The sequence below is a fragment of the Podarcis liolepis genome, assembly GCF_965112155.1.
Source record: "Podarcis liolepis genome assembly, chromosome: 3".
Classification (NCBI taxonomy): Eukaryota; Metazoa; Chordata; class Lepidosauria; order Squamata; family Lacertidae; genus Podarcis; species Podarcis liolepis.
In genome coordinates this window covers 70,912,192-70,927,281 of record NC_139557.1, presented here as the reverse complement: position 1 = coordinate 70,927,281, position 15,090 = coordinate 70,912,192, and the positions used below count along the sequence as shown (strand labels likewise).

Sequence of the window (15,090 nt, the reverse complement as noted above, 5' to 3'; positions counted from 1 at the left end):
AATCCCACATTGGGCAAAAGATTCCTGCATTCCAGGGGGTTGGACTGGATGATCCTCAGGGTCCCTTCCAACTCTACAATTCTATGATTCTGTCTTCTCTTTGTCTGGCGATTCAGTGAGCAGTTTGTTGATGTTTTTTCTTAAAATGTGGCACACAACTTCTAAAGATGTGGAGTATGTAACATCAGAACCAAATGAGGCTTAAACAAAGTACAGGTTTGCCCTTAATTTGAAGCTCTTTTGCTTAAAATTGACCCCTAATATTTGAAACTGGACTCCTCTGACTAATTAACTGAAGCTTGGGTCAATTAAACCAATGAAACCTACTGGTTCTAATACTGTTGCCAAGTTTTATCTCCACTAAACTGTTGTAAGTGGAGTAATACTTGGCTTGCTAACGCTCAATTTAGCTGAAACATTACAAAAATTATAAGCTACCTCTTCTATGAAGTTACTGCAACTTAGTTTGAGTAATTCAACATAACAGTAGTCATACTCAGAGTGGACCCAGTGAAAGTAATGTGCATGATGATTTTGGGCTCATTGATTTCAATGGGTCACCTTTGAGGAGAACTTAGTTGGATACACGCCATTGCCTTTTTTGTCCTGGTCAAGATTTTCCTTTTGCTTAATTAAACACCTATAACTGCTTACATAGCAGATCATAACACATGCAGTCAAATTCTAGATATAAGTGTATTAGACACTTTCAGGAATCTGCTCTAATGAGTGAATTAACCCACTGAACCAAATTACTAGGGAGAAGGAATCAGCACAAATGTTTCCACTTGCCCAGCAGAACACACCCACACCCCACTGTGCACTGTTCTGGGCATTCTCCTGACCCTCTAGAGTGGCACAGGGGATAGCACGGGGGGGGGGGAGCCCTATTGACTATTGGGTGCCCTTGCATTGGCTTCCGCTAGGGCGCCTGGTTAGTTGAACCCAACCCAATGCTTCACCATCCCAAACAAAAGTGCCAAACATTATTTTGTGTGAAATAAACTTTGGCCTTGACTTACCTAATCTTTTAACCTCATGACTTCTTTCTTCTTTTGGCAGTGGCTTATAACTCATCTTTCTGCTGCTCTCTCCATACCCCAAGAGGTAACCTGGATATCTGCGTAGGCTCCTTGAACCTGGAGAATGGGGTGGCCTCCACCGAACAAACGCCCTGTCAGCTGACGATGGTCGGCCGCGCACTCTTAAAGGTCTGCTTGGCACTTCCTTCTCTTCAAAAAAACGTACAAACACACAAACACACAAATCAAGAGTTACTCTTAAGCGCTCTTCATGTGTTAACTATTCAACATAAGCGGCACCTTTTTTCTTTCTTTTTTTTACCTTCACGATTTATTCATTGAGCAGACAAGCTTGACAAATGATGAATCTGAGATAAGGCTAGAGAAATGAAGCAGCGGTGCAAGGAGGATAAATAACCAATTCATCACTTTAAGGGTCCGGTGGGGCTTCTCGATTCTACACTACTCCCAAGAAGGCTTAGGGTTCACCAGGTTGACAACCATTGAAGGGATTAGGAGGTGCCAGCAGCCACTGGTGGAGGAAGAGGAGTGTGGGTGGAGCACACCGCCCCCGGCAGTGCAATCCCAGTGGAGTGCCATCGCAGCTGCACACCCATCCTGCAAGTGGCATGCCACACCCCCAGGATGTGCGCCAGCCCCGCCCCCACCTGCTCTCTGCCCCCCGGTGCTGGAGCATGAAGCTCCGCCACTGCCAGCAGCTCATTGCTCTGCTCCCTGAGAATCTGAGGATTCAGCAAGGGCAGCTACCATACACCCACCCATTCTTGAAATGAGTTTGGTTGTTTAGCTTTGATAAGGCCTGGCTGTCTATAAAGAACTGTAAGATTTTGAGTGGTTGGGAAGGAAAGGGCTGAACGCTCACTTTTCTACCCCTTCCCTTCCCTTCCCTTCCCTTCCCTTCCCTTCCCAACTGAAAGTCAACTACAGGTGTTTTACATGATTTAAAAAAAAAAATCATACAACCTCATTTTCTGGAGAGTACCCATGCTATGTTACTCTAGAGGAAGGGAGTATAGAGAAAAAATAAGGGAGGAATGGCTACAAAATGCAAAAGGACTGTGGCAATTCTATAGAAAGCTTAAGGTAAGTAAACTGACTATTCAGAACAACAGCTGAGAAACACCAATTATTGCTGTTGCAAATGGTCACAGTGCTTCTTTTAAGCTGTACATAGAGTAGTCCCACACAATTATTATTTTTACATTTCAGAGTCATTTGGCCCCATTTTTTTTCCTCTACCCTTGTATATCGCATGCCAGCTGAAGATGTGGATTCTAGTTTGCAAAATCTTACTCCGTAATCAATCTGTTAGTCTCTACAGACTTTTTGTTGTCAGAGCTATATACAATATGTAGCTCTGCCCTATCATAAGATATGGAACAAGATAAACAATCACATTCCTTTAGACCAAATATCAAGAGTCTTTGGCCTGCATGAGGAGGGGAAGGCTTATCCCTTCCTTCTCTAGTCATAACATCTCCCCCCCCCCAAAAAAAAAACAACCCACCATCATGGCTATTATTGTTGTTGGCATCTGTCTGCCTTGAAAGCATTGGTTAAAAAAAAAAGCAGTACCCTTTGGTGCCAATGAGAACTTTTGTACAAAACTTTGTAGCACTGCAAGGGGGGCGATTGTTGCTTACGGCTAGGGAGGGAAGTGATAAACCTTCTCTCCTTGTGCACTGTGGCCCCAGTAACAACTGGAATCCCTCTATGGCTGTAAGTGAGTCAAGAAAAATGGAGATGGAGCTTCATGCTATGCATAAAGCACAAGGTATAGTTTGGCCCCAAGAAAGCAAAAACGGAAAGAATGCTTGCAGATGAATTTGCAGATCTAGGCTGTGTACCAAACCAGTGTCAAACAGAGTTGAAGCCAGATGCATAACCAGTTGTTCATGCACTTGGAAACATTAATCTTGTTCTCAAAGAGAAAAACTGAAATGGAACATGGTGCAAACTGGAGTACTGGCAAGTGCAGACGAAGTGGCAGATTGGGTAAACTCTTTGGTGGCTGCAGAGTTAACGTCTTCAATCCAAGAGATTTAAATTTGACAGCACACTACAAGCTTCTTACATACAAGCTGTCACAAGCCAAAGACTTAAATATATTGAATGCACAAACAAGATACTGGCAGCTGATGCTTGATTAAGAACCAGCCAACTGACACAAGTCAAGGCACTGAAGGCTGATGGAACTTCAGCAGGGTGCCTTTAGGAATTTCCTCCACCCAGGAATCTTTCAAAGGAAAATCCATTGATTATTAGAAGGGTTACAGTGCAGATGGGGAGCTTATTGCACTCTAGGTGTTGTTGGACTCCAACTCCCATCATGCCTGGTGATTGGCTAAGCTGGCTGGGGCTGGTGGGAGTTGGAGCCCAGCACCACCTGGAGGGCCATAGGTTCTCCATCCTTGAATTACCAGGTGTCAAAATCATTACTGTTGATACACTAATGCATGGCTCTATGTGGAAGAAACAAAACCAGACAACACAGCTGCAAAGATGCAGAAAGAAAAACCCAGAAACTAAATCAAAATAAAATGCAGATAAAGATCAGCAATATTACTTTTTTGGCCTTATACTGGCTCCAAAAGAAATAAAACCAGATCTAAGGCAAAACTGCAGCAATGTAACAACTGCTAACCTCAACATCCATATCAGAGATGGAAACTATATTGGGAATGTTTAACTGTTTAGTCAGATTTTCTCCAGGGTTAGCAGTGATAAGTAAACTTTACACAATTGGTGGAGGCTTAGGGATGAGAAGAAATGTTTGTAATTGTGGTAGATTGTGCAAATATCCATCAATGCATCTATGGTGGAACAACAGTTATGGTGAAGACAGACCACAAGCCACTGGAGAACATACTGAAGAAGCCTCAAGTTGAGGGGCCAACTTGAGCCAGATTGTGCAGCCAGATTGTAAACAATGTTTTCCCCTGCTTCTGAAATATCGTCTGAAAAACTAGCTATAAACCAAGGACAGAAATAAATCAAGCAAACTTTTCAACCAAAACATTTCTACCTAGAAAGAATGCTATACAGCAGTAGGTGGGAAACTCATAGCCCCCCCAGGTGTTGTCAGGATAGACCTCCCATCAGTTAGCTGGGACTGATGGATGCTGAAGTCCAACAACCATTGAAGGGCCATAGGTTAACTGCCTCTGCTACAAAGGAAGATGTTCTGGAGCAGCAAGTACACTTGATGTCATGGACAGGTTGGACGCAGAAGGATGGTGGGAGGAATCAGCCATGGAACCACCAAGGGAAGAAAGCTCAGAGCCTGGGGAGTAGCAGTGTTACAACGACGAGTGGTCAGAGATAGAAGAGGGAGAAGACTGGGAAGAGGTAACAGGGCTTAGTGAGCTGGGAGAAGTCCAGAATAAGAGGCAGAAGTTGAAACAGGAGAGTGGGAGAAGGGAGGCCAAGAGGCAGAGATCAGTCAGGCTGGTGAAGAGCCATGGGTCTCTCCCCATCCTGCTGTGACAAGCTCTCTTCCCCCATTGTCTCCCAGAACCAGAAGAGAGCTGAAATGGGCAGAGCAGTGGCAGGCTGAACACGCAGGGGCAGTCTCTGATTGTTAGGAAACCCCTGGAGAGGAAGGGACTTTGACGGCTGTGGTGTGGGGAGGTGAGGACTTTCAGTCTGGGCAACTGATTAATGTGGCCAGACCTACCAGAGATGAGCTGCTGTGAAGATTGTGTTTTTGCTAATAAACCGTTAACTCCAACTTTGACCGTGTGATTTACTGCTAACTCGCTCTTTGACACATGATATTCACAAGCATTCCAGCCACTGAAGAGAAAATGGAAGAAATAAGAAACAAAGATGAAACTATGAAAAAGTTTATTAGGATGATAAAAGGAGATTGGCCCAAAATCAAGTCTCAAGAGCAATGGGAAATTAAGGACTTCTGGAGCATCAAAGCAGAGTTAACAACAGAAAGGGGACTTGTACTCCAAGGAGAATGAATCGTTATTCCAAAAACCACTGACACCAGGCATATTAAAGAAGATTCAGACAGGATGCTTTGGCATTGTATTGTGCAAAAAAAGCAGGGGGAGGGAAATGACATACTAAATTGGCCAGGCATGAATACTCAGATATGGTGTCCAGATGTTCCACGTGTTTGGAATATCAGAAAGGAAATGCCAGGAGCCAATGACACTTAGAGACATCTCTGACAGTTTATGGCAAGGAGCTGAAACTGATTTGTTTAGAGGTGAACAAAACAAGAACCATACCCTCCAACATTTATCCGATGAAAATAGGGATGTCCTATTATTATTATTATTTATACCCCACCCAGCCCATCTGACTGGGTTGCCCCAGTGACTCTGGGCGGCTTCCAACACAAATAAAAACATAATAAAAACTTTAAACATTTTAAAACTTCTCTGTACAGGGCTGCCTTCAGATGGCTCAGGGGTCAGATAACTCCATACCCGGCAACATTTCTCCAATGAAAATAGGGTCATCCTAAGGAAAAGTGGGACATTCCAGGATCAAATCAGAAACCAGGACAGTTTCTGTAAATCTGAGACTATCCCTGGAAAATAGGGACAATAATATGCCCATTGTGGCATATTATAACAGATACCCTGAAATCATGGTTGCAAGATGTTTGCAAGCATGGTAGTTCTAGGAAGGCACAAGTTACATAGTACAGTATTTTTCCGTGTATAAGACGCCCCCCCCCCCATGTATAAGACGCCCCCTATTTTGGGGGACTCCAAATTAAGAAAACACCCCTCAGCACTACCTGTGTATAAGACGAGCCCCAATTTGAAACCTAATTTTTGGGTAAAAAAAACCAACCCTATTCTTATACACGGAAAAATACAGTATATATCCAACAACAACTCTCAGGATACACCAGCTAAATTTGCATCATTTGTTAAACATACAGTCACCAGCCATTACTTCCAACAAGCAAATAGGTTATGTGATGTGCAGATAGGAAAAAGGGGGTTGGGGAGACAAAAAAGAGAACAAATGTCAACACACATTCCCAAGTATTTTGAACTACGGAGACACACAAATTGTGGCAGAAGCATCTCCAACACAGGCTGCGAATGGGTAGAAGATGGAAATCTCACTTTGAAGTCACAAATAGACATCCATAAAGGATATGGAATAATAGGAAAACATAATGAATTATAGACTGAAGCAAACTCCCCCCCAATTAAGGGGAGGAGAAATCCCTTAAACAACCCAATGAAGGCTATGCATGCTCAGTAGCCATGCATGGAATGCTAGACGGGGCGGGGGGCGGGGCAAACACAAAGCCTGATGAAGACTGAGCATGCTCCATAGCAATAGAATGCTCATTGACTGTAAGAGGAGGGGGGAATAGAATGGAGCGAGTGGAATGCTGATCAGGCAGTACTCCATACTGCAACATTTTGCTGCAGGCCTCACCTATATTTACCCAAAGCATTCTACCCTCTCCATATCCCCTTTAAAACTACAAACTGATGTTCTAGGCAGCTATTACATACAATAAAGTACCTGGCAAACAGATTGCCCTTTCAGCAACCACTGCCCTTTCTTCAATTAAAAACCTTTCAGTCAGCCTTTTTATTTCCTGTATTTTCTTTTAAAAGTTGTAAATTGTCTTTGAAGAGTGCAGCTAACTACAACAGTATGTTCATTTTGTATTCCTCCAGCAACCCATAGAAGTAGTTATAGGCCAAGGTTTACCAGCCGGTTAAGTCTAGATTACAGGCGCTGCGGCTTGTAATGCAACTCATAAAGAATGCGACAGTAGGCACGAGTCCTATGAACAATAATGCAATTTTGCCAGCAACGCAGGGCTATTCAATATTCTATTATGTAGCAGGTTTTATTCTAAGGTTTTTAAATGCATCACGTTCAAGATCTACAGACCTTGCACATCCACATGCTGCTATCTCTCCTGGCTCTTCATTCTGCAATAAATGAGTCTTATTTATGAAGACTGAATACATTCCTACTGGCCACATAATATCACTGAACTTTTGCTAGCTTGGTTTGGCAGGAAGGGAGTCTGCAGTTGATCAGTTTTGCCTCCACCAATAAACGTCACAGCTTTCCAACTGGAATTAGTATAAAGAGTTTTCACGGGACAAAGGATACAAAAGGAACCAAATCAGCCAGAAAGTCATATGGAAAGCATTGCATTTAAAACAAATGCGGCTTTAGGCAAAGAACTGCTTATCTGCTCAAATTTTCACTGCAGGCTCTCCTTTAAAAAAACCAAAAAAACCAAACACCATCTGTGTAGGTCTTAGCAAACATTCTTAAATTTGCAGAAGACTACTGGCTGAACTGGGATTCAGTCCTGCTGCAGCGCCTTCTCCCAGAGATAGAGTGTGTTCTACTTTACAGATATCACTCTCTATTTGAAGGGCTGTCCAGTCCAAGTTCAGCTGAAAAATATAGACCCATAATAAGGGAGAGCAGAAGAAGCCCATCAACAGCTAGTGCTTGGACAGCATATTAAGCAGGTACACAGGTCACATGCTCATAGATTTCTTCACTAGAGTGAGTATTCTATTTTGATTTAAATTAGGGCAATTATTCCTAAATATGCATGGGTACATACATGAGTATATGTAAATTTTACGCAAATATGTGCCCTCTTTTTTGGTGATGTTGTCTGCTTTTTTTGCTTTTTTGGCATCTGGCCACCCTACCAAGAGAACCAGTTTGCCCAAATGGGCCATCAAGAGAGCTGCTGCCTCTCCATTGGCCTCCCCTGCTGTATTCACCAGTTGTGGTCAGTGATAGGTGGTCCCCCTATCTATCCAGGACCTATGCTCTTACAAGCAAATCATTGAGGAATAGATTTATCACAGACTACAAGACTTGGTGGCTATATGCTGCCTTGAGGATCATGGACACCATACCTCTGAATACCAGTCATTAGGAAATAGCAAGGACTGTTGCCTCATGCCCTGGTTGTGAGCTTCCTGTAGGCATCTTGCTGGACATTGTGGTCCCCCCACCTTTTATCTTCACATAATTGTGAGGTAGGCTATAGACTGAGAGTGGGGCTGTCTCCCACTCTGAACCTGGGTCTCCCCAGCCATGATTTAATGCTCTATACCACACTATACTGACTTGCAACCTCAAAGGCTATATAGCAAGCTATGACAATATTGCCAGAAAGGCTTATCTGGGAAATTATATTCAAGTTAACGGTATGTAGCATGATTCCTATGCACCCTTTTCCAGGAGGAACTGTACATAGCAAGACTAACTTTTTAGAAAATATGCACAGGATTTTTACGCACAGATGTGAGAACCTCAAAACAGGGAAGGCAGGCTAAATCGCAGCATAGAGCAAGCATTTCACTAGACCACACACAAAACACAAGATGCAGTCATATACAACTAATCCCCTAAAAATATGGGGTGGGGGAATGGCTGAATCTTGCTGCCTTTCTAAACTTTGCACAGACTTGATTCATCTATTATTTATAGAGTACACTATGCATCTGACTGTTCAAACATATATTTTGGAGAATAATTATTATTTTTTCTTCTTTTTAAAAAAGGCAAACAAACAAACCACTCAAACAAGCAGTCACACCACAGCTATTCTGTTATAATATTCCAAGGGTCTGCCAACCCAAGAACTTCCACCAGTGGAATCCAGGACCCAGAATGCATTCTGTGTAGAAAAACTGTGGAGCTAGCAAGTCTGAAAGCCAACCTAACCACTCCAAAGTGGCTGCTGAGTTGCAAAGACCACCAGGTTTTCAATGGCAGAAATGGTTTGCATAAGCAGAAATGTGTCCTGATAAGACAGCAAAACAGAATTATGCTTGCAAAGAATGGAAGAATGGAAGGAAGATCGGAGTGGAAAGGAAACACATTAAAATGTGATGTATACAAAATAAATAGTACAGTAAATAGTGATGCAACTATGAAGTGTCCAGGCCTACACAGAAGCAAGTAAATGCCACACAAAGCCACTCCTGAGCTACGGAGGGGGGGGGTTGCGGGCACACGCCCCCATCCCCACTCTTGCGGGGCTGGCGCCAGCCCCGCGGGATCTCGGGGATCTCATCATTATTCAGCCAACGGGCTGCCACCGGGGGCGGGGCTAACGAAGGGCACATAAGGTCGGGGCAGCCTGGGCTTGCCCCTTTTTCCCCCTTGCAGCAGCCACGGTTTCCCACCCACCCACCCTTTAGGCATACATTCGGACTTTGCTATGGGCTTCGGCTGGTCGCCGCAAGGGGCCTGGTAGGAGTTTTTCCATTTGGCTAATTGGCTGAATTTTGAAGCCACTTGGTTTTTTCGCCTACCTTGTAGCAAAACGTCACAACTCTTGGGTTTTGGCAGTTAGGCATTGGCCGGGGTATTGTTATGCAAATGAGGTTGGGGGGGAGGTTCACCATCACCTCCCCCAATGCTTGGAGGGTAGTTCGTTAAAGGACTCCGGGGGGCGTCGCCTCGTCCGAAACCTACGGAGGCTAGGGCCTAAAGCGCGCTCCCGAGCGGTAACCCCTCGGGGAGTGCCTACGGATGTACATCTGGGGGGCTCCCCCTGTTGGTGCTTAACCCTCCCCGGTTAGACCGGATAGACTGTTAGGGCCAATGCCTAAGGCCAATACCACTCTTACCTGCAATCAATAAAGTTGTGGCCATTTTTCGCCCATTAACCTAAATTCTGGTGTCCTGTGTCTTTATTTATTCCTTCTGGGGAGGGGGCGGGTATCGCCACGCAAATAGCAAAAAGACAAGCCTAAGGTGCTAGAGACCAGGGTGGTTTCTATACTGTACCAGGTTAGCCTGTGTGTCTTCCCCCAAAGAATCCTGGCAACTGTATTTGGTTCTGGGAATTCCGTTAAGCACTCCTGTCTGTCACATGTACATGACCTGCTGTAGCATAGAGATGTCATTTACAAATCCCAGGTTACGTCTGAAGCATAGGTATGTCAAAAGAAGTTTATTGGAGCATGACTTTTCACTGATAACTCTGTGTTTATCTAGAAAAGTTCCTGCAGCATTACGCCAGGGATGGTGAGACTCCCGACATCTGGAGATCCACAGGTTCCCCATCCCTAAGCTCTTTTTGTACTTGGGTAGCAGATCAAAGTATTCACCAAGCTTTTGAACAGATCTCAAACATAATAAAAGAGATTAGAGTATATTTCCAAGCAACAAGAAAACTCTCCCCTCACACTAAGATTGATCCCGAAGTTTGTTTAAGCCAGGGCCTAACTACACATTACATTAATGGTGTGATTTAAAGCCTTGTGAGTTTTAAAGAATAATAATAACAATAAATATCAGATGAAGGGGAAAAGATTACAATCAGCAACACAGTGTTTACATCTCCTCTCTGAAGCTACATTATCAGCAACAATCACTGGAGTTCTGTCTTCTTTTCCATCTGACTATACAGATGGAAATGCTATCTATCTATCAGATGGAAATTTTCTATCTGCTCAGTGTTAACTCCTATAAAAATCATGAAAGCCATGCCATGGGATCTCTCAACTATTTATTTATTTAGTTATTTATTTATTTATTTGCAAGCCACTGCAGGGAGGAGAAACTGGATTGAGACCATGTTGCTGGGTGGAGTTAAGCCTTCTCCTGTTCTGTTTTTAATGATGTAAATGCCTCCAAAAGCTTGCCCTGTTGTAAGATATGACTGTGTTCTCTATTGAGGCAAATTATAGCAACCTTGGGAGGCGGATTTGCATTAGGGGAGGGGAAGCAAGGTGAAAAGGGTTAAAAATCCACCCCTCAGCAATGCAGTCCTGATCTAACTCCATCACTACCTCCCTGGATGCTTGTTACCAAAAAAAATATAATAAAGAGAAATATATAATCACATATCAACAACACCTCATCCTGCTTAGTGCTAAATCTCTCCCAGTAGCTTTAAATGTGCCCTTTGTTTTACCCCACGTTTGGAAATTGTTATGTACTGAGTTGAATAGGATCCAAAATGCAGCAGTCTGATTGGTCCCAGAACAATAGGATTCAGAATGCAGCAGTCTGATTGGTCCTAGAACAATAGGATTCAGAATGCAGCAGTCTGATTGGTCCTAGAACAATGCAGCAGTATGATTGGTCTGCAGGAGCCACCCAATCCAGCTCCAGATGGAAGTGAATCCACAACGTGATTGGCCTACAGGAGAATTCCGGAATTAGCCAATCACGTGCAGCCCATTGTGTAAATAATGTATATAAGGCAGATACATTGGGGAAACTTTCATTCCTCCTCACCACTATGAGCTGAATAAAGAGCATGAAATCCACTCTCGACTCTGAGTATATTTCAGAAATGGTGGGGGGAAAGTCCCACTTTCTGAAACTTTCTTCATAGCCTTTAACTGCTGCTAAACCTTTCTTTTTTTGTTTGAAGGAAAGGACGAGCCAATGCTGAGAGCAGCTGCAGAATTCCAGCTGTCCGTTATCAGCCCAGAAGATAGCTGCGACTCTCCTTTCCGAAGCCAAGAGACCATTCCATCTTGTTCTTTCAACACATTCTGTAGCCCATCCCAGATCCATCAAGATGGATCTGTTTTGTGGGCAGCAGCACAATCTTCCGCGTGCAGCTTGCCTTTCAGTGCCGGGTCCACAAGGGCAAATGCTCACAGAGGGGCAACCCATGCCTAGCACCCAGAGGGTCTCTGCATCACCAGATTGACTTTCAAGATTCCTTCCAGATCTAAAGTTCAACAGTTCTGCACAGCAGAAAACTTGCCACTACTGCATGTACATGTAACATGGAAATGCAACCTATCGCAGCTCTCTGGTATGCGTAACTGCATGGTGCACAGGGTGCCAATCATACATTTGTTACATGCACATGTCATGCTGTTATATGAACATGTAAAACATTGGAGCGTAGTGTACATGGTAAATATATACTGTCTCAAGTAGAGCTGATGAAGAAATTTGATTCAGTTTGCATCTGAAGCCGAATCGATCAGATCTGCTATTTTGGGCCTACGCACAGTGTCCCCTGACAACCAGAAAGGGGGCCAGTAATGTAGCAGCAACAAAATCGACATGACAAGATCTTGGGATTAAATTGGCCACAACCTTATTGATTACACTGGTCAACAAGAAATTTGTTGTCTGCATTTTTTCAGTTGATTTAGGACGAATCGGATGCACTGAATCCAAAAATCACATTGGTTTTGCTCAATCGGGTCAAGTTTTTGAGCTATGGCCACATGTTGTTTTTTTACGTTTTTGTTCACATGTACGCTTGTGTGGAGCATTTTAGAAGAAGTTGGTGGGGGTAAAATGCCATGTCGAATAATTGTTTTGATTGGAAATGATTATTTTAATGACAAGAAGTATTCAGGTCCGATAGTTCTGGGTGATTATGTTGAAAAGGGATCAGTTTGAAGTCATAAAACCTCGAAATCTTCCATAAATTGGTGCGCAAAGCATAAAGTTGGGGGATCAAAACTAAGTTAATGGGGCAGCCGCCCCACGAAGTATCCTGATCTTCAATCAGCACGTCGTCCTGTAGCTCATTGTGTTGAAATTCCAGTGCCTATCTTCGGAGAACTTCCTGACATTAGTGACGAAGATGCCTCCAGTGGTTCTTGAAGATGATGCTCCACATCCATTTTCCCAAAAGGAGTTGAATGATCTAGTTCGCGACCTCAGCTTGTCAAAGGACTCTGCCGAACTGTTGGCATCCAGATTGAAGGAAAAAGAACCTCTTCTCTGACAGTGCTCGCATCAGCTTCTTCCGCAACAGGCATCCGTTTTTTCTCGGAAGAGAAGGACTTGGTGTACTGTGCAGATATTGTGCAGTTTCTGCTCAAGCTTGGAGTGCCACAGTACGAACTCAAAGATTGGAGACTGTTCATTGACAGCAGCAAGCGATCACTGAAATGTGTTCTGCTACACAACGGCAACCAGTTTGCCTCTATACCCCTGGCTCACTCAAGTACACTGAAGGAGAACTACGAAGCGGTGAAGTATGTGCTGGAGAAAATTGGTTGTGATCAGCATAAGTGGTTTATTTGTGTTGACCTGAAGATGGTGAACTTTTTGTTGGGACAACAGTCTGGCTTCACCAAGTACCCATGTTTTCTGTGCATGTGGGATAGTAAGGACCGTGCTCAGCATTACACGAAGAAGGACTGGCCTGTGCGGGAGGAATTGGTGCCTTGCAAAGAAAGGAACATCATCAACGACCCTCTGGTGGACAGAGAGAGAATACTCTTCCCACCGCTGCACATCAAGCTCGGCTTAATCAAGCAGTTCACCAAGGCTCTGGACAAGGATGGTGACTGTTTCACTTACTTGTGCCAGGCTTTTCCAGGATTGACCATGGAGAAGTTGAAAGCATCTTTGACGGTCCTCAGATCCATCAGCTCATCAGAGATCCAGAGTTCGGAAACTCGATGAACGAAGTGGAACTGGAAGCGTGGAAGGCATTTGTTCTGGTAATGAAGAACTTTCTTGGCAACAATAAGGCCAGAAACTACGCAGAACTTGTCAACAACATGCTGACTGCTTTCAGAAATCTTGGCTGCAACATGAGCGTCAAGATGCACTACTTATTTTCACATATGGACTGGTTTCCTGAGATCCTGGGTTCAATGAGTGACAAGCAGGGGGAGAGATTCCATCAGGACATGAAAGAGATGGAAACCAGGTATCAGGGTCGCTGGGAAGCAGTCATGATGGCTGACTACTGTTGGACTCTGAAGAGAGACCTCCCTGCCGCTGATCATTCCTGGAGTTCCAAGAAATGGAAGTTCAAGCCCTGAAGTTTGAAAAATGGTGAAGCAACATGCAATTTACATGTACTTACCTTTATCAATGCTCCAACCTGACCTGATGGAGAGAAACGGATGCCATTTCCTGATTCAGCAGTGCAAAAATACCCTAAATCAGTTGTAGAAATCTAGACAACATATAAAAAGTAAAAAATTGTTGCCCAGTGTTACAGATGACAGTAGGCCTTACTAGGGTACCCTGAGAATTTTACGGTTCAACTTTTTCAGACCCCAAACTTGGACATGCGCCTTCCAGGGCATGTTCCCGAGTGAGTCCCAGGACCCATGCCTCGTTCTCACCCTGAACCCCCCCTTTTTAGGGGGACATCTCATGTGGCACCCAAAACCATGTGTTTTTGGCACCACGCAGTATCATGTCCCCCTCCCCCCAAAAAAGCACGTTTTCAGGGCAAAACTGCAGTGCAAGGGCATGCAAGGTTATGGCACCCAAAATGGACGCCGCGATCTCACAAGAAAAAAAGGGATGTCCTGTTTTGTCCAGGGCACTTGGCAGGTATGAGAAGGGTGGGGTTCCAATATTGTTCTTTGTCCCAGGCAGCAAAATACCCTGGGTTGGCCCTGATACCTGCCAGGGTACATATACTTGAGATGATATCTCCACCAAGGGCACCATCAAGCCTTTTAAAAGCCAAATTGAGAAGAAGGACATAATTAGCTACAGCATGCTTAGCTTGCGGCCCATGGTGTTTATTATGTTCTTCTCAGTTTTCTATATTTCTCAAGAGGCAACCTATTTCATACATATGTTTTACACAGAGCCCTAATTCTGGCTTGGCGTCTTAAGTTTTCAAGAGTTTGAAATGTGCCGGTTATGAAAATATGGTACATTTGAAAGAGAAGAACGCTGACATTTAAAAGCAGAGCACAGTATATAAAAGTTTGCATTAATTTACAGAGTGCAAGGTTTTTATATGAGTCTGTTATTCATCCAGGAAGAAGTCTGCTAGAGGAGTCTATTGCCCTTCTAGAGACTAAGGGGCAGGGATAAAAGAAAATAAGTCTAAAAAATGAGACTTCTAGTTACAAGAAAGAGGATATCAGCTATGCTTTCTGATGGTAAGAGCTGCTCAGCAGTGGAGCACAGCCCCTCAGACGGTGGTGGTCTCTCCTTCCTTGAAGGTTTTAAAGCAACCTCTGTTGGATGGCCATCTGTCATGGATGTTTTAGATGATATTCCTGCATTTCAGGGGGTTAGACTGGATGACCCTCAGGATCCCTTCCAATGTTACAGCTCTATTATTCTCCCCCATCCCTAATCCAGAGTTAGG

The 15,090-nt window shown here is 43.9% G+C and overlaps 1 protein-coding gene across 1 annotated transcript in view; it reads right to left on the bottom strand.

The window, feature by feature from the left end:
* FNDC1 (fibronectin type III domain containing 1) overlaps positions 1 to 15,090 on the bottom strand; it is an 89,052-nt gene that overhangs the window by 49,753 nt on the left and 24,209 nt on the right. Inside the window, exon 2 of the mRNA XM_083496371.1 lies at positions 1,023 to 1,232. Within this exon, the coding sequence (XP_083352497.1) occupies positions 1,023 to 1,232 (210 nt within the window). The remainder of the gene's footprint in view (positions 1 to 1,022; positions 1,233 to 15,090) is intronic.